The sequence below is a fragment of the Hippocampus bargibanti genome, linkage group LG07 (assembly GCF_051943395.1).
Source record: "Hippocampus bargibanti isolate YZ-2025 linkage group LG07, ASM5194339v1, whole genome shotgun sequence".
Classification (NCBI taxonomy): domain Eukaryota; kingdom Metazoa; phylum Chordata; class Actinopteri; order Syngnathiformes; family Syngnathidae; genus Hippocampus; species Hippocampus bargibanti.
Genome location: NC_142740.1, coordinates 20,215,025 through 20,235,998, shown reverse-complemented (window position 1 = coordinate 20,235,998; position 20,974 = coordinate 20,215,025). Strand labels below are relative to the sequence as shown.

General features: G+C 42.3%; 1 protein-coding gene across 9 annotated transcripts in view; it reads right to left on the bottom strand.

The window, feature by feature from the left end:
* Positions 1-7,468: 7,468 nt before the first annotated feature.
* Positions 7,469-20,974, bottom strand: part of ttll7 (tubulin tyrosine ligase-like family, member 7) — a 91,153-nt gene continuing 77,647 nt past the window's right edge. For 7 of the 9 annotated variants that reach the window (XM_089000765.1, XM_089000762.1, XM_089000767.1 and 4 more), the window contains 5 exons: positions 18,279-18,439; positions 16,013-16,186; positions 14,310-14,407; positions 10,035-10,139; positions 7,469-9,784 (listed from right to left, as the gene is read on the bottom strand). In XM_089000765.1, the coding sequence (XP_088856891.1) occupies positions 10,057-10,139; positions 14,310-14,407; positions 16,013-16,186; positions 18,279-18,439 (516 nt within the window). In that variant the 3' untranslated portion in view covers positions 7,469-9,784; positions 10,035-10,056. Of the gene's footprint in view, positions 9,785-10,034; positions 10,140-14,309; positions 14,408-16,012; positions 16,187-17,534; positions 17,631-18,278; positions 18,440-20,974 lie in introns of those variants that run through there. The other 2 variants (XM_089000763.1, XR_016115543.1) reach the window with 2 other exon arrangements.

The window sequence follows — 20,974 nt, the reverse complement described above, 5'->3', positions numbered from 1 at the left end:
AGCCGCTGCAAAATGAGCTGAATTGTTTCTGAAAGAAACTTCCAAGGACCTTGAGTGGAGTATCTTCCTTTTGGTGCATCTTTAAAATGTCAGCTTCAAAACAACCGACAGCCTCAGACATAATGGAAGCAAGATAACAACTATATTTACTTCAGCGTTTTCATGCATTAACCACACTGTGAATGAAACACAAACACAGATTAGCCTAAACACACAATGCACTCAGCAAACATGCCCATAGATCAACACATTTACTCCCCCCGGCCCATACACCGAAAACAAGCATGTGACACATTAAAAAAAATCTATTTTCATCACTAACTCTTAGTCTTTCAGGCTTTCATGCAATTCATACAGTTCGAATTGGAGACACGTCACACGGTTGGAATGAATTAACAATCAAAGAAGTGCAATTTCCGACAAATAAATTGACAGTGATTCTGATTTGTCGATTTTAACCTCCTCCTCTTCCCTCTATCCCTTTCGTCCTACGGTGTGCCGCCTTTGCCTGGACATCCAAAGCAGAAAGGTCATCAACACCACTCACTGAACTGTGTCCATCTTATTGTTTCTGGATAATGGTTAGGGTAAAACTGAGCTTGGCCGCCATCATAAAGAGAGCCGGACAGCCAAATTGAAGAAAGGAAAAGAAAGGATTGCGGTCATTTGGGAGAATTTTTTTATACAACTTTCATAAGGGGTTCGTAAGGTCATCGTGTTTAAATTCTACTTGGTTTTTTATGAGTAATGAGGTCATAACATCAAGATGACTCCAGAGACTGAGCTGTGGTTTTTCTTCAATGTTTCTTGAAGCCGCTTCATGTAAGAACACATACCAGATTGGCCACAGGTTACTCCCTGGGATTCATCACAGTCAAAGTGAAGATTGGGGATGAGCCGTTACGGAGATGTCCGTCAAGTTGGTATGGCTTCAGCAAGTGATATTGGACTGAAATCATGCACGTGATCCAAATGAGCTTCGAACGTTCACTCGTCATTAATTGCAGCTTGCTGCATTATGTGTACCAAGGCCATTATAGTTCATGAAAACCAACAAAATAACTATAGCCCAAATTTAAAAGAATTTTAATGAATGAAATAAAAGGAGTATTCAAAAATAAGAAAACCGAGATTACATTTTACATTTAAAAATGAGTTAAAAACGAACCCTCATTGGAGCAAAAAAGTCTCATGTTTTGATCTTTGCCAATAAATTCCGTACACGAGCAGCACTTTCAATGTACATACATAATTTGCGTATTGATGTCCGGTCGTACAACAGGACGAAGGTCAAACATTTGTTTTCGTTTTTCATTTTCGTTACCTATAATATTGTGGCAGTGTCATACATACATTTTGAAATTATTTCTGGATTGAAGAATGTCTCCTTGGATTTAGCCCAAATCGACACCACTGTGTGAGCCGTTTGTTGATTTCTTGTTGTGTCATATCTGTGATCACAATCTGATTTCTGTGCTCTAATTTTAATTTTGAGGAAATATCTGATTTAAATTTACCATTTTTTTCCTGTCCCTGCTTCTTTGTGCAGACAAATGTAATTGTCTTTTTTTTTCTTTGCACCAAATTTGAAACATGCCCTAAAAGATCCTCTAGCTAGAAAAGTGTACGTGAAATTTTCGTAATGCCCTTGCTGCAATGAACTCATTGAGCAAGTCGAAGTCTGTCTGTGTATTGTTTGCATGGAGACAAGTCACGCCTAGAGGTCTGCTAACCCGAACCAAACACACAATGAAAGTATTAAAATAAATAAATAAAAATAATCTGAGGTCGTGCTCACCTCAAGCGTCACCAACCTTACATGCACAATGAATGAGTTGGTTGAGGATAAGCTGAATTGTGCCCTGTGCAGCTGCTCCATAAAATGGTTAATATATATCAGTTTATTATAAAAATACACTAGAGCCACAAAAATATGCCCCTTAGCGACTGTGATCAGTGTCGGTAACTAATCCAATTGGATATGCGGTTATCTTCAATCATTGTGGAAGGTTAATATTGTACAGTAAAGGCTCGTTATGTCGATATTCAAGGGAGTCCGAAAAAATATCGATATAACCGAGACTATCGATATATCCGACCCTGTTTGCATGTAATTTTCTCCGTGCGTGCATTGAAATAGTATCGATATAACCGGGACTGTCGATATATCCGATATCGATATAACGAGACTTTACTGTATTATCATCCTATGCAAGTGTGACATAACCAATGCGGGAATACAAGTTTTAGACTTGTCAATATGCATCCACTTTCAAATCTGCCGATCCAATATTTTTAAATGCATTTGTAAGTACTTCATATGTTTAAATGTGTTTTACAGTCAAACATTGGCAGTTCCAATCTACCGTAATGTTCCTACAAGAGGACAAGAATATTATAATTCAGCCTGAAAGAGGTCTGAAAAGAAAATACGCATCACTGATCCCATGGCGAATTAATTTTTTGAGTAGGTTGTTTTTAACTCCAGAAGAGAAGATGTGATCCACATATAGCTATACAGACATAATTCCATTTGTGTGAGGTAGATCTGATTGATCTTTGAACTCTGTCTGGCGAGTGTTTGGACCTGACCAGGAAAAAGAACCCAAGCGTTTGGATGCTGTTGCCCCTGTGATATGTAATCTCATTTCAGAAAACTCTTGTAATGTAGTTTGTGTCGTGCATTTTGTGCTTCCGTCTTTTTACTGATGCTTGGCGGTAGAATAACATGCAGAATGAGTCACTGAGTGAGTTCTCTTCCTGTCTGCTAGGCTGCCCGGAGGGGTTATATTGATAAAATCCCAGCCTGCGAGGTTCAATGCATCCCCTGGGGCTCTTAGCGCCAAATGGAACAAGAGTCCCCGGACACTCTTTTTCCTCCATAGCCCCACTGCACAGAAGAAAGGAAGCAGGTACACACACTCAACATGTTACACACACCTCATTTATTCTCATTGCGAGTTCCCCCACTCCCACTCAGTGCTGTGGAGCAATGATCATAGGGTGAAAAGATGGACAGTCAGGTTGTCTCCCACCACATGTGATAATCCTGCCAGTGCTATCGAAGCTCAACTCGACAGGCCAACTTCTTAGGTGGACAGATGGAAGCGAAAGTGCCTTTACTGCTTGCGAAAGTACCTTTACTGCTTGCCTTCATTTGTCACACACATACAATGAATGACAACCATATGCAGAGCTGTGCTCAACCCCCTGCGGTTGGTACAGCCTTTGGGTGTCAAGACCAAGGTCAGACCAAAGTTAGTCAAGCGATTTTATGGGTGGAAGTGTGTGCTTACGGTATTTAGAGAGATTGAAGAAATAAGCAATAATGACTGTTTGAACCGTGTCGTCTCAGCATGTGTGGCTTGTTTTGGAATTGAACAAATTTTCCCAGTCAAGGCATGAATTTTCAACAGTAATTTAATATGCACTTTGTGAGTAAGTGTCCTAACCACAATATTGAGGTAAATTTCAACATAAAATACAGGAGTGCCTCCAGGTATGAGTTACCTGACGAGATATGAGCCATCTAATAATCTTGCTTTGATATGTGCTAAAACTTGAGATGCACTGCACTGTATAGTCATTATCTCACTTCACATGATGCAAAGGATTGGTTTCCTGTCAAATTTAACCAAAAACCATGGATTTGCCTTCAAAAAATCAGTTTAGATAATAACAATGCAAAATGCAATAGATGGGTCGAAAAATATTGGTGATGTGGTGTTGTAGACCTTGATAGAATGGTTGTGTGAACACCAAAGATGGAGCAACACATGTAGACAATTAACACATACATATATTCTATAGCCACCCTTTTTCTGTCTGTCTGTCTGTCCATCCATCAATAAATCTATTATCCATATATATATATATATATATATATATATATATATATATATATATATATATATATATATATATATATATATATATATATATATATATATATATATATATATATATATATATTTTGTTGGCTTTCTTTTGGGAGACTGGATTTGATTACTGGTAATCCCCAAAATTATGATGAGGAAAGACGATTAGAGATAAATACAAGAGTCACAATCTTGCCATGAAGTCAATTCACATCTGAAGGCCTCACCTGGGACTGTCTGATTTCAGCTGGAAGAACAGGTGTTTGTTTATGAAAATGTAATGTACTGCTGTCCTATACTACAATGGCAAACTTGCATGTTGTACATAAAACAGACACACCAATTATTTTGCCGTGTGGCCCCATGACACCTTCATAGCGACTCACTAATGTCCATTGTACCATATACCGTATGTATAAAAGTTGAATGCAATATCTCTTTTAGCATAAAATATTATAATTATACAGAAATAAATGACAAATAGTGTTCTCATTTTCTGCCAGAAGATCCCATTGTTTGTTTTGTTTGCATTTTCCACATATGGGTGTATTAAACAACCATTCCATAATTATATTTGGATCTTATAAATATGTAAATTGAATATTAGCAGCCAAACAAAAGCAACAATTGCTTGAATATTTTACATACATCCTTGCATACATTTGCAAGGGTTGTTGCTTCAATGCATATGGTTGCAAAGCGTTCTTGGTAAATAACTTGAGCTCCTGACTGGGAGATTCTTGTGGCTCCTCAGCATGCAAGTGTTTGTGTTGGTTTATGTGTCAGTATGAAGCGGGATGCCCGCTGAGAGCAAAGATGCTGTAAAAAGGCAACACATATAAATGTACTGCAGCGGGTATCACTGATCGTGTCCCTTGGTGAATGCACATAAGGCACACAAATGTCAGCGCAGCCAAGCAGCGGGTTATGTGCGGCCTTAAAAAAATACTAACTAGAATAGCACCCAGTGGAGCTCATATTGCTGCCAAAATTGAACTCGACTCAACAAAACTAAAATTTTTAAATAAATAACCACAATTTGTGGGATGCGGTGTGCTTGTCAGACCAAGTTGTGCCGGGCAGGTGTCACTGCAACCATCGACATGTGCTTCTCACTAGAATAATGTGGTATGTCGCAATGATTTTGTTTCCATACAAATATTCAAAAGTTATAACTAGAATTTTTTTTGCCATGCCCAGTCTTTCAGTCTTTTGTTTCCATCTTGTGCTTGTCAACCTAGTTGTCCAATTGTTGGATCCTTGTGGTCACGTTGTGTGGAGTCTACTTGTAGTGTTTTGTTTTTTATTTTGAGTTTTACCTTTTTCAGGACTTTGTCAGTGCTTAAGATTTCATTTGCCACAGTACGCCCTGATAGTGTTTTTGTGTATGAATATTTTCGGCACACCTTCTTGCCTCCCTACTTTAGGGTCCTCGACCACTCATAACACGACACTACCTCTCAATATCACCTAATCATTACTCGGCTTAATTTTAACTGCATGAAACAATTATATATGTTGTGTATGTTCTCAGGTCGAATTGGATTGATTACACCTCCTGATTAACCTTTAATAGTCTCATAGTGGAGAAGTTTACATTTCACAGCAGCAAAGTTATGAAAGTGAGAGGAAAGAAAAGGAAGAAGTCGAACAAATCCTGGAGCTGCTGTAAAGGCAGCCACTCTTGCGGCACCATTTTGAAGTAAAAACAAAAAATAATGTGACACAACACAAAATACATAGTCATTAAATCGTAAGCACTTTCTGCACCCTCTTTGTTGCATGAAGCAGTTCTAGATGAAAGTGGAGAGGATCAAAGTGTCCTTTTCACCAGTGCATCAGAGACGTTATGTTGAAATGTGCACGTCTGCTACAAACTAAATTTTGAAAGCAAACACGAAGCTGTAGCATCCATTGACATAAAGAGATTGTCTCACATGTCCTGCTCCACGTAAATCCGCTTCAATTCCAAGCCACGACAGTTCCACATACGCATTGGCGCTCTGCGCTGATGCTCCGTTTTCTCAGTGGGCTTACATTTGGTCAAACTAGGAACCATTGCAGGTATTTTTTAACTGCAATGAGACAAGTAAACGTTTGTCATCCGCATGTATTGATATTAAAACCAGCAGACTACTGACGAGCTAATTGATTGAATGCACATTATCACTGAAACCTAGACGGAGTGGCAATAAGTGAATCCTCCTTTGGCCGTTTTCCTTTTATTTTAGTTCATCCAACCCCTTCCCTCCCACAATAAATGAATAAATGAATAAATAAATGAATAAATAAATAAATAAATAAATAAATAAATAAATAAATAAATAAAACACATTATTGTGACTCAATTGAGGCAGGAGTCTGTTGTGTTTTAATTTATCACAACCTTTTACATCTTATTTACAGTCGCTTCCAAGCCAGAGAAGTGGTCTTAGACCGCAAAACTAGGTCATGTGTGTCTCGGTTGTGAAAAGAGTCAGTGGTGATGTTGTCGGGATTTCCCAAAAAATGTACATAAAGCAGTTTGTGACTCGGGTGAAGTGGAAAGGTCAGATCAGAACAGTGCAACCCGATTGCTGGGGGACATATTTTTGGACAGCATGCCAGGCTCATCGAACCAGACTGTCAGTCTCTGCTTTGCATGTGTCGAGGCCAAGGTGAAGACTGCAGAACCTCAAGGTTGTGGCCTGCATCTCTTCTGCTGTCAGGATATGTGGATGGAGCAGTGGAAAGGTGGGTCGGTCAGAAAGAACTGGATATTTTTCTCCGAAGCTAGCCAGTGTTAATACATATCAACACACATAAGTATTTATCTATTGTCGATGCATAATCGGGAACTGATAATTGGTGTCAAGGAAGTCCGTTGAAATGAGGCCTTTTGACTGTTTTATGATTTCTGCATGTCAGGACAGAACTAAATTGAGTTGGAAACGGATGTGACAGAGTGACTTTGCGGGATGTGTATGTTTTTGCTCCACTGAATGGCCATTAAAAAGCTTGCGACAATAAACAATGTCGTCTTATTGCCTTCCAATTGCTATTTTTACAAGTGGCAAATCAATGCTAAACGATTTAAAATCAGGAAAGCACTTTGAATGACAATATATTTATGAAAGGTGGTTTATAGATGAGAAATTGATTGATGTGTGGAAAATATATGGATGGTATTCAGAGGTGAATGCATCATACCAGGAAAGTAAAATATTTTTCAAAAATACATCGCAAGAAGAAAATGCGAATAATGTGAAAAAAGGAATATGAATCAGTTGTCAATATTTGAAAACAACGAATTTTGATGAGCCAATCAATTAATCATCTGAAGCAATATTACCTGAATAAAGTGAAACATGCTTTGTAATATGCCAACATGAATAGAGTACACACCATATAGTCATCAGGTAATGTAAATCATGTAGAATGGTAAATAATGCTTGCCAATCAAACAACATACGGAGCAAAGTAATTTCATAATTATTTTTTTATTCACAAGTGTATTCAGTAGTGTATCATGCTAGAGAACTGCATTGAGATATTTCCGATCAATTGGTTAAATTCAACACAATTAGATTTGTGACTTCATGAGATGAAAATACATCACTGAGGCAAATGTTTGTGTTGAACATTTTATTGCTCCCTTGCATTAAAAATCATATTCCTCCATTAAAAGAAAGGTGTCTTTCAAATTACGCATTTGTAAAATTCAGGAGAAAAAAAAGAAATTTGGCATTGTAAGCTGATGTCAAAGGTTTTGTTTTGTTTTACCGTCTGAAACAGTTTTGCTGCTCGAGAGTTTTTGGCACACCATATTAATCTTGACATTTGTAACATTTTATGGGTTTCTACACAGAGCCACTAAACTACTTAAAATATAACTCCATTCGCAGACAACACACTTTTATCGTGTTGTTTAATTCTACTCACGGCTCTTCACAAGTCCAATGGTGGTTCCTGAAATATGAACCTTAACACAATTGATATAGGTGCGCTTTTTACGAACACATCCATGCTATCAGTATTTGGGGCTGACGGTCCAAACCATTCAATGTGCTGCACACAATCCAGATGCGAAAAAACACACCCATGATCATCTTCAGCTCTTGTAACTGATGACATTTTAAAGGGATTTGTCTAAACAACCAAACTAAACTTCAAGTAAACTTCAAGTCCCATTGCAGCTCATCCGTCTCACAGGCAACTAAAAAGTCACCACACAAATATTTATTCGATGTGCACCCATTAGCAATTGTCTTTACAAAGTGCATATTTACAACTAAGTGCTCTGCATGATGTTTGGCTTCCCGTGTTCTTTAGGTTGTAGTACACTTTCATTCTAAACAATGTTTCAAAAATCGACACTTAATATCCCTCACGTAAGCTGGAAACTTTTTTTTGTTGAATGAAGGGGTAGCTTGTGTAAACTAGATCAAACATTATTAAAAACATAAATACTCTGACAACAGTTATAAAATAAGTTACATTTTTTGAGAATACAGAAAGGAAGCATTTAAACACACACAACACACACACAGATGACATTGTGATCTGTACCGAGAACAGGGAACAGGTGGCGGAGAAACTAGAGATGTGGAGATATGCCCTGGAAAGGAGAGGAATGAAGATCAGTCGCAGCAAGACGGAATATATGTGTGTGAATGAGAGGGATCCAAGTGCAAGAGTGATGCTAGAGGGAGAAGAGATAAAAAAAGGTGGAGGATTTTAAGTACTTGGGGTCAACTGTCCAGAGCAATGGAGAGTGTGGAAAAGAGGTGAAGAAGCATGTCCAGGCAGGCTGGAGCGGCTGGAGAAAAATGTCAGGTGTGATGTGTGATAGAAGGGTTTCAGCTAGGATGAAAGGAAAAGTGTAGAAAACAGTGGTGAGACCAGCCATGATGTTTGGACTGGAGACAGTGCCACTGAAGAAAAGACAGGAAGCAGAGCTGGAGGTAGCAGAGCTGAAGATGTTGAGGTTTTCTTTGGGAGTGACCAGGTTGGATAGGATCAGGAATGAGTCCATTATAGGGACAACTCATATTAGAGGCTTTGGAGAGAAAGTCAGAGAGGCTAGACTGAGATGGTTTGGACATGTCCAGAGGAGAGAGAGTGACTATTTCGGGAGAAGGATGCTGAGCCTTGAACTGCCAGGCAGGAGACGGAGAGGAAGACCGAAGAGGAGGTTTATGGATGTGGTCAAAGAGGACATGAAGGTAGCTGGTGTGAGAGAAGAGGATGCACAAAACCGGGATAGATGGAGGACATCGATTCGCTGTGGCAACCCCTGAGGGGAAAAGCCGAAAGGAAAAGAAGAAGAAAGGAAGCATTTAAAACAGCAAGCAAAAATAAGCTTTGTGGTTAGCATTCCAGAGTTGAATTCCGTGTTAGCATTCACTGGATTTAAGGAATATCTGAAAAATAAATAACAAAAATAAATAAATAAATAAAATACTTGCATCTGTCATGTTTTTACAGTACCATGAGTTTTAGCCATACAGTGAGTTGTTAAAATAGAGCAATTACAATGTGAACGGATGGACAAGTCCCCTGTTTTCTGTTATTTGTGGTGAAGACAAAGTTTGGAGGATTCTGACAGCGGTGCCAAGACTGTCCCAAATCCATTGGCTTTTGCTGGTCTCACTCAGGGCGACAGGCCATGGTGAGGCGTCTATCAGGTGTCAATAGCTGTTCAAAGTTCATAACCTTTTCTGGGAGTTTGTCTGTAAGAAAGTAATCGGAAGCAGACTAACGTCAAATGGTGAAAGTCTCCAAAACTGACATTGCCACGATGACCTCAGAATTGTCCCATTCTGGCGACAAAGCGGCTGCGTACAAGCAGCGCGGCTGTGGACACGTGGCCGAAGCTGGACGAAGGCCACTTTATGATGAACTGGGAGGTCACTGGCAGGAGATACCTGGACAGACGGAAGAGATGGAGGAATGAAGGGACAAGGGGAAAGGATATGACATAATGAGAGGATCAACAATACAAGGAGTCACACTTCAGAGGTCAGGGTTCTTAGCACTGACATCCAACCTTACATACTCACAATCTTCTACTTTGACACCCATGTGCTTGCTTGCGCGTATTTGAAATGATACTGAGAGATCAACTTTAACTTGCACGCTTAATTTCCTACATACCATGAACGGAAAATTCCTCACCTATGATTCTGCGGCACAGGTGTCAGAATCTCTCTAAGACTTTCCTATGACACCTTCCACCGAGACAGAGCAGTGAGGCAGCTCCTGCTAACAGCGTTCCAGTACCTGAGAATGAGACCGGCGTCAGGTTGAGATAAGAGTCATGAGGGCCTGAACCTTCTAGCAATCCTCCTCAGTTATTGGAAATGAGTCAGATCTGGTTGTCAAAGCAATGTCAGATGAGATGATTAAATCCGGACTATGGTTCGCTGAAGGTTATTCAAAATGTCAGGGTAGTCAGACAACACGAGACAGTGGGCGAGGTGGAATTCTTCCAGAAGGGTCATTTGGAAGCATGCCTCACATTTCATATCTGTGACATTTCTGCACTATCCAGAACCAAATAACATAAACTCTCATGTAATTAAACAAATACAATGGTCAGTAGAAACAGTCCCAGTTGAGGAGCTTCAACGTGTTAGTCGAAACAAAGAGCAGCCATTTAGGAATGTACAGACAGTGAAGAATAATCTTCTTTTAAGCTGGTGCGGAATGAGCACAATTTTCTCCAACAGCTCTCTTTCTTTGGCAAATAGCTTTTAGACAAATTAGCTGGGCAGCTTCTTTCTAATGTCATCCGGGGAAAAAAAAGAAAGTATGTCGCTGCGGGCGTTCACTGCAGCCTCAGACCCAAGAGAGTCAGGATGGATTCAAATTAACTTCGCTTAGTCCATCAAGTGTCCTTGAAATGGCTTCAAGTGGGCTGTTGGTATCCCTTCAGCACATCCTCTACTGTAATTGGACTCAGTGAACAGCTCAGTCCAGTTCTTCGTTTAAAAAAAAAGAATGTTTTATACCTTTGTGTGTTTGTGTGATGGTTCTATGAACTGGCAGCTAAATGACACAGGAATTATTAATTCAACTTCTATGAACCAGGCATGTAAACCAAGGTCAAATTAATAAAATCAAATATTGAATCCCTGTGTAGGGTTGTGTGTGTTCACTGCTTTTCTCTCCGATTCACTTTGAGCCTATTCTGCCCATAGAAAGAATCACAGTAGTGGTAGTCGTGCATATGTGACATCCATGCAGCCCTCTGTCACTGCTGGTTACATTTAATTGGGGCCCCATTCGTCATCTTCCAGGTCCAGACTCACTTTGATCACGAAGAAGATCTTGGTAACAACGCTCTGCTGTCTCGAAAGCTTGGGGAAGAGTTCTCATGCACTTCTGATTTCATCAGTCAGCTGAGACAGAAATCTAGTCTCCAGCTCCATTTCTTACATTCACATTTAAACAGTAAGAACTGACAGGCCTTCCATGCCACTCCACGCAACTGCCATGCTTAATTAAGAGGCCCAACACACAGATTTAATATCATGAAGGATAAAGGTGGTGGGGGCTGCTATGATAGCTTACACAATCATAGACCAAGTTCTACAAAGAGGCTTGAAGGTTATCTCCGTCCCTTATTCGACTGGACACCCCAATTAACCCTAATTACTTCTCAGACAGATGAAGGTTCACAGAATCTTAAACTTTTGTCATCATGGTAAAAAAAAGAGGGAAATGTCTTTGGGATAGAGACATCTAATTTTGGGTTTAACAAGGAAGTCATTAGTGAATCCAGTTGGCCGATTCCTCTTATCTGCCCACACAGACTGAAGGACTTTTTCTGAGGCTCACAAGCTTGTTGACACACCTGGTCAGGGCACTACGCAGGGAAGGATGCTTGAATGATGAGGCAGGTGTGGTCTACAACAGACAAACTCAAGAGCCCAGCAACAGAATCACTTGGCTGTGCGTCAACAAGGGGCTTGAATGTTTCTTTTGCTGCCCGCACGAGTATACAGCAGAAATGCTTTGTATAAACTCATATCTTTCACAGCTGCGCTCAAATCTAGTTTATCGTATTTGGAAGACCACTATTGTCAGGGTGGCTATCAGAAATTTGGGGAAAATGTTATTTTCCTGAATGCCCAATGTATTTCTGGGCCACTCTTGACCATCAACGGCAGTTTGCATTATATCAGAGCAGATTTTTATCCACACTTGAGACTTGGGGAGCATTGTGAAACACCCAAACCTGAGCACAAAATGAGAGCCAGATCTTGTTACAGGCTCATAATCAACAATAACTTTTAATAACTTTTAAAATGAACCCCCCCCCCCACCCAAAACAAAAAACAAAACAAAACATTCACCAAAAACATTTTAGACAGAACGGAAACTAGCATAGCTGTAAATAAGGGAAAATATATTTTTCGGTCTGAACAGATCATCCAGGTAACACTCCAACTGGTTTTAGGAATTCAATTCATGATTGTTTTGTTATAGATTCTTTTCCCCTAAACCTTAAAAAACAGCCTCGTGCTAGCATGTGACAGACAATCAAAGCAAGTCATATAACAACAAATATGAACTCTATTTACATTGTGTTCCCAAAAAGTACCTGGAAAGTGTATGTTTGGCAGAACTCATTGGAAGTCAACCCAGTAACATCAACATTAATTAATGAATGAATTAATTAATTAATTAATTAATTAATTCATTCATTCACTCATTTCCGATCAGCTTTATCCTCTCTGGCGTTGTGGGATGGGGGTGTTGGAGTCTTTCCCAGCCATCTTCAGGCAGTAGGCGGGGGACAACCTGAACCGGTTGCCAGCCAATCACAGGGCAGACAAAGATAAACAACAATCTGTGCACGCACTCAGACCCAAGGGGAATTTGGAGTGTTCAATCAGCCTGCCATGCATGTTTTTGGAACGTGGCAGGTTCTTCTTCTTCTTTTCCTTTCGGCTTTTCCCTTCAGGGGTCACCACAGCGAATCAATGTCCTCTATCTATCCCGGTTTTGTGCATCCTCTTCTCTCACACCAGCTACCTTCATGTCCTCTTTGACCACATCCATAAACCTCTTCGGTCTTCCACTCGGTCTCCTGCCTGGCAGTTCAAGGCTCAGCATCCTTCTCCCGATATAGTCACTCTCTCTCCTCTGGACATGTCCAAACCATCTCAGTCTGGCCTCTCTGACTTTCTCTCCAAAGCCTCTAATATGAGTTGTCCCTCTAATGTACTCATTCCCGATCCTATCCAACCTGGTCACTCCCAAAGAACACCTCAACATCTTCAGCTCTGCTACCTCCAGCTCTACGTCCTGTCTTTTCAGTGGCACTGTCTCCAGTCCAAACATCATGGGTGGCCTCACCACTGCTTTATACACTTTTACTTTCATCCTAGCTGAAACCCTCCTATCACACATCACACCTGACATTTTTCTCCAGCCGCTCCAGCCTGCCTGGACACGCTTCTTCACCTCTTTTCCACACTCTCCATTGCTCTGGACAGTTGACGCCAAGTACTTAAAATCCTCCACCTTCTTTATGTCTTCCCCCTGTAGCATCACTCTTGCACTTGGATCCCTCTCATTCACACACATATATTCCGTCTTGCTGCGACAGATCTTCATTCCTCTCCTTTCCAGGGTATATCTCCACATCTCTAGTTTCTCCGCCACCTGTTACCCGTTCTCGCTACGGATCACAATGTCATCTGCAAACATCATGGTCCAAGGAGATTCTTGTCTAACATCGTCTGTCAGCCGGTCCATCACCATAGCAAATAAGAAAGGGCTCAGACCTGACCCCTGGTGGAGTCCCACCTCCACCTTGAATTACTCCGTCACACCGACAGCACACCTCAAAACACCGCACCGGAAACAGGGTGAATCGGAGAAAACCCACGTGGGGCCGGGAAGAACATGCAAACTGCACACAGGGAGGCCGGAGAGGGGATTGGACCCAAGACCTCTGTTCTGTGAGGTTTTCCTGCTAACCACTGGACCACCGGGCCGCCTTGCAACACAAACACTCTTTATTAATACAACTGATGTGATGCAACGGGAAGCCTGTTTATCAAATGCACTCGGACAAAGAAGTAGTTGGTGAAAAGCTCAATTTTAGCATGTGGCAGCAAGGTGACACAAAGCAAGCCAGACCTATAGGTTGCAGCATTGACAAACACGTCTCAATATGCCTTCCTCTGCTTCCCTTCAAATATTGCACCTTCACATTGGAATTGGACATTTGGAATTGATTTTACAACACATCTTAAATTTCAAATGGACCGTTGCTTCAACGAGAAAGGAAGGAGAGGAAACAGTGCTAGACTGTTGGTGCTGAGGAGCAGGAGGGACCAAGTGTACAATCTAACAGTGACAAGCAGAAGGACGTGATCAAGGGACGGAGCCAATAGATGAGTGTTGGGATTTAGTGCAACTAAACCAAGCAGAGACCTGCATCGGGGGGCGAAGAGACGGAGGAAGAGGAAGCGGCAGCAACAGCAGCAGAGGTGGAGCCATGGGTAGAGTTTGGTCCAGGAGCAAATAGTACTCTTTTTTTTCCACATAAACATATACAGACCGAACAAACCAGGAAAGACAAGCACATGCATGCTTGAATAGACTCTTCAGATTACACCCTACCACAAAAATATAGATACATCCCCAATGTTTATTTTTTCCTGCTTGCTTGAGTTATTAAATCTCATTAATCTATTAGCCATTGATAATAATAATAATAATACATTTTATTTCAAGCGCCTTTCAAAACACCCAAGGACACTTTACAATAAAAACAATAAAACAAAGCACATAACAATAAAACCATAAGTAAAATGATACATAATAAAATAGCAGATAGAACTATACATTGAAAGCAATTTTAAACAAGTGGGTTTTGAGGTGAGCCTTCAAAATAGGAGTCAATATTGCGGATGTTGGGTGGAAGAGAATTCCAGAGTTTGGGAGCAGAGCGGCTGAAAGCTCTGCAACCCATCGTGGTGAGACGGGCAGAGGGCACATAGAGGTGAAGGGAGGATGAAGATCTGAGGGACCGAGAGGGAACAGAGATTTGAAGCAGGTCAGAAAGATAGGGAGGGGCAAGGTTATGGATGGCTTTGAATGTAAACAGAAGTATTTTGAATTCGATACGATGTTTAACAGGTAGCCAGTGGAGTTGCTGGAGGACAGGGGTGATGTGGTGAAAGGAGGGGGTTCTAGTGATGATCCGGGCTGAAGAATTTTGGACGAGTTGGAGTTTATGGAGAAATTTCTGGTTGATACCGAAGAGAAGTGCGTTGCAATAATCGATGCGGGAGGTGACGAGACTGTGGATTGATAACAATCCATGGAATAAACACAAGGCTCAGGGTGTTCTTGAGTTTTTTTGACACTATGTGGTACCCTGTTAAAATGTGTGAGAGTTATGAATCATGTAAAATGAGTCCCCGGGAAAAGAGAAGCTCTTGCTCTCATTGGGTCATTTGCTACACAGGCTCATCTGGGCTCTAATTGAATTAAGCAGGCCTCGGGAGGGGGGGCCCGGGCTAACCTGAGCACTAATCTGTGGAACATTTTTTCCTATTAACAACACGCTCATCCTCCCCATTTCCTGCTCTCTCCTGTGTGCTGGCCCAAAGCATATGCTCTTTTAAAGTTGACTCACTAAACCTGAGCAACTGCTTTCCTGCGGGGATCAACCTGAATGAGGGTGATTTTTGGTGGCCTGTATTAAATTAGTTTTTTGAGATGGAGATGATGGCTTTGAGGCTTTTTAAAATGACAAGTGGTTCTAAGGGAATTTAAATATAAAATGGTCAATATTTTTGGAACCACACTGTATGGACTGTATTATCTCTACCCTTGTCACAGTTCTCTGGTTTTCCTGACACAAGGCTTGCTTCGTACTTAGCTCTGATCAAACTTTGCAATGCTCTTCAATCATTTTGAGTCATGGTCTTTCCAGAAGTACAGCTTTAACATATGTCCGCAAGCTGAGAACAGCAAGATTAGACTTCTTAAATGCTGTCCTATTGAATGTATCATTTAGTATTATCTCGGCACCCAGGGGGCTAACTTACTCTCCAGTGCATCTGAAACATTATAAAAACAAAAATCACAAAGATGTTTATGCAATAAGGGTGTATTTTTCTCCTCACCTGGTGTCATCCCATTCTGGGCTGAGCCCGGTCAAAGAGCCTCGAGACTCTGAGACAAACTTGTAGACGACTAATAAACAGTCTCGGCACAGCTGCACCAGCCTGCGGCAGCATTGCAGCTCCTGGGGCGAAACCACCTCACTGTTCTTACTGAAGATGCTCTCCCATGATGAGCTGTTGACAAACAAACCGACACAGTTTGATTAACAGCCATGATGTCAATTTGAAGATGTCCAATAATTACATATAGAATATATATTTGTAATCTTTTTATGATTTGGTCATGATCTTTAGTGAAAAAGGCCTTCGTAAAGGTTGCAGATCCTCCCCGTAACTGTGTGAGTTTTCTCCGGCTTTCTTCCCACATAACAAAAACATGCATGGCAGGATGACGGAACACTCCAAATTGTCCTGAGGTGTAAATGTGAGTGTGTGAATGGTTGTTTGTCTTGTCCTGCTGTTGGCTGCTATCCAGTTATGGGGCTACCGCGCCTACTACCACGAGACAGCTGGGGTGGGGTCCAGAATACCACACCCTTGTGAGAATAAGCTGATCAGAAAATGGATGGATCATTTTTCAAATATTCATCCTGCAGTTTCACATGTGTTGTATCAATGCGGATTTACATTACTTCTGTCGCGCAGATGCGCAGGAAGGCAGGCTGACAAACAAAGAGGAAGGATGAAATAAATCTGAGTACAGTTAACCCTCTTTAAATCCCAGACATACCCCTGACTGAGAGAGAGCTTCAACAACGGAGCAATATACCCTGGGTGGTACTTTTGATGTCAGCCCTCTTTCACTCCTTAGGGGGGTGGGAGCTGACTCCTCTGAAAGGCTTCAAAACTGTTCCATTCCTCACCTCTTAAACATTTTCAAAGCCAGTTGCATGCATCGGCCACAATGCAGCTGGGCTGTTTGATTGTTGCTAAGTCCCTAGATAAAGTATCAAACAATGGGCAGCGAAAAGCAGGGTGGAGGGGCTGCACTTGGATTTGGAGCAGTGCTCTTCTTTACTGTAGCTGCGTGACACCAGGGCCCCCTGGCAGGCCCAACCATGTTGAGGCCATGACCCGCTGTTCGGGGATGCTGCATGGACAATATGCAAGCAAGCTAGCTGGATTAAGCACAGCATGCTGTGATCACACAAAAGCTGCATGAGGTGCAGCTGCTGGTAGGAGATGAGGTTAAAATAATCCTTGTGAACCGCCAAACTGGAAAATCTCTCTTTGAACACTTTTTTTATGATGTCTCACTTCTAATGACACCGTCAGCTTTTTAAATATGCCCGCTACCTTCCTGACTGTCCTGACATCGTGAGTAACAACTTAATTGAAAAATAACCCAAAATTAGAATGTTATTTTCCATAAATGACACTAACAATGAAAGGGACATTTTCACAAGGCTGGGAAAACTATTTTCAAATGTGGATTTTTTTTCAGAAATGTTTTTCAAGAAGGATTTCAGTATTTATTTTATAACATGGGATTGGGAAATGTGGCTAGTAAAAGCATGCTCACCGGTAGAAAAACGTATCCCGTGACTGTTAACTGTCCTTGAAAGTTTTGAAAGGCGCTTATAAATGAAATGTATTATCAGAATCAGAATCAGAATACCTTTATTCGTCCCACAATGGGGAAATTTGCAGTCCACAGCAGCAATTGAAAAGGGATGGGGGTGGGGTGAAAGGATAGAAAACAAGATATTCTAAGCATAACAAAATAAAAATGTCAACTGTATACTGTGCAAATGTAAATGTGCAAAACCATTCCATAAGAGAAAAAAACTGTACATAGTGCAGAATCAAGAAATGCATTTTGATATACAGTAAAGTCTCGTTATATCGATATTCAAGGGAGTCCGAAAAAATATCGATATAACCGGGACTATCGATATATCCGACCCTGTTTGCATGTAATTTTCTCCGTGCGTGCATAGAAATAGTATCAATATAACCGGGACTATCGATATATCCGATATCGATATAACGAGACTTTACTGTATTGCAACAACCCATATTTACAAGTGTCCAGTTTTTTTCCCTTTTTCTTTTTTTCTTTTTTAATTATTATTATTATTATTATTATTATTATTATTATTATTTTGGCACCCCCCTTCTTTTGTAGCAAACCGTACACAACATTCTCAGAAAGGCATAGAACAGAGCTCATGATTGGGTAAAAAATGAACAGCTCATAACTTAAAATACTTTCGTTAGAAAATGAGTACGTCAAAGTTCCACTATACTCGCACCGCACACCTACCCCGAATTAGAAAAGCAGTTCCAGAGCCCCTGACCATGACTCCAGAGTAGTCGGCTAAAGACACGGTTAAAGAGGCGATACAAGTGAAGGCTTTCTAAATCTGGTTCTTTCCAGATCCGCTGCAGTGCTGAGCGCACATTGGTCCGCACTATGTCCAAAACCTGTGAGGGAAAGATGTAAGAGGAAAGATTTTTTTTCTTATCTATATAAAATTCGCAATAAGCTAAAAAACAAAGAAGGTGTGTGTGTGCATGTGTGTGCCTCGACTGGGATCACCACCTTATCGTGGTGAGGCACTTTACGCGTCTCCATGACCCCGAGAGCTATGTCGGCTGGAGTCTTGTACTCCTGGCAGGGTCACCCAAGCCGAACAGGTCGGAGGGTAGAGGCCAGACAAAGAGTGATCCCAAATCCGCACCCGGGGGTAGGCGTAGGCGGAGTCCAACAGATCGGACCACCGGCAGCCCCTTGCAACCGCACTCACCTGAAGGTCGTCTCGAGTCTTCACTCTTGCCACTGGAATACAGTGGGTGCGGCCAAGTATGTGGGGGAAGGAATTGCGCGCCCCGTCCCTCACACTAAATCCACTAGTAGCGCAGGTTTCAGCTTCCACCATATAAGTCCACTGGCGATAGGATAAAGTGACGGGGGCAGGTCATGGATGTGACTGGAAGCTTCTAGCTTGATTCCTACACAGGGGCGGTACAGGATTGATGGTCGTTGCGAAGATGGGATGGAGCAACATTATCCTTCGGCAGCATCCTGTGCGTCTGAGCAGCCCTATTCATGGTCCGCACTGCTAGTCTCTGGTCTAGAAAAGGTGACCTAAACATTGCTTGTTCCACCACACCTGGGTGGCCCACCGCAGCCACCAAGGCATCCCCCCTCTGCGGTCGAAAACGAAATATAATCAAACCCATGACTATGAACCTGGCTTCCTGGAATGTTCGCACCCTCCTCGATGCTCAAGACGGGATGGAGAGACCTCGAAGACGAACTGCCCTCATCGCACATGAGCTGAGGAGGTACAACATCGATATTGGCGCACTCAGTGAGACTCGGTTCTCAGGCGAGGATTCACTCACAGAAGTTGGTGAAGGTTACACCTTCTTCTGGAAGGGTCTCCCAGAGAATGAGCGAAGTTGGTCTTGTTGCCTTGTGATGATGTAGTCCAGTAAGTGCCAATGTTTGGACCTGGGGTGCATCCATGATGTGATGTATTTCTATTTCAGTTGAAAGATGGTGTTAGTTACAATCAACTGATGCTCAGAGCACAGAGTGAGGAGTCGGAGGCCATTGCTGTTTATTTTCCCCATCCCGTGTCTTCCGATTACTTGTTTCCAGAGCCTGGCATCAGTACCTACTCGGGCATTGAAGTCACCCATCAGAACAAGTTTATCAGAGGCAGGAATTTTGGATATGGTAGCATCCAGGGACTCGTAGAAGGCATCTTTGGTGTTATCGTCAGCATCCAAGGTGGGAGCATAGGCGCTGATTAAAGTTGCGAAGCGACCTTTTACCAGGGGAATACGCCAGGTCATAAGCCGTTCACTGATGCCTTGGGGGGACTCAGGGATGTTACTGAGTAAGCTGCTTTTCACAGCAAAGCCAACTCCATGGAGTCTTCGCTCATTCTCTGGGAGACCCTTCCAGAAGAAGGTGTAGCCCTCACCAACTTCTGTGAGTGAATCCTCGCCTGAGAACCAAGTCTCACTGAGTGCGCCAATATCGATGTTGTACCTCCTGAGCTCATGTGCGATGAGGGCAGTTCGTCTTCGAGGTCTCTCCATCCCGTCTCGAGCATCGAGGAGGGTGCGAACATTCCAGGAAGCCAGGTTCATAGTCATTAATTTATTTATATTCCGTTTTCGACCGCAGAGGGGGGAAGCCTTGGTGGCTGCGGTGGGCCACCCAGGTGAGGTGGAACAAGCAATGTTTAGGTCACCTTTTCTAGACCCTTCCCCTATAAGCGGTGAGCAGTGCGGACCCTGAATAGGGCTGCTCAGACGCACAGGATGCTGCCGAAGGATAATGTTGCTCCATCCCATCTTCGCAACGACCATCAATCCTGTACCGCCCCTGTGTAGGAATCAAGCTAGAAGCTTCCAGTCACATCCATGACCTGCCCCCGTCACTTTATCCTATCGCCAGTGGACTTATATGGTGGAAGCTGGAACCTGTGCTACTAGTGGATTTAGTGTGAGGGACGGGGCGCGCAATTCCTTCCCCCACATACTTGGCCGCACCCGCTGTATTCCAGTGGCAAGAGTGAGGACTCAAGACGACCTTCAGGTGAGTGCGGTTGCAAGGGGCTGCCGGTGGTCCGATCTGTTGGACTCCGCCTACGCCTACCCCCGGGTGCGGGTTTGGGATCACTCTTTGTCTGGCCTCTACCCTCCGACCTGTTCGGCTTGGGTGACCCTGCCAGGAGTACAAGACTCCAGCCGACATAGCTCTCGGGGTCATGGAGACGCGCAAAGTGCCTCACCACGATAAGGTGGTGATCCCAGTCGAGGCACTAACACACACACACACACACACACACACACACACACACACACACACACACACACACACACACACACACACACACACATTTGGTATGATAATCAGATGGCAGAACGGTGGCCGCATCATTCCTGACCTCTGCCTACTTCTCATTAGGCTGTTCCACTCCAAATCAAACATCAGCGTCA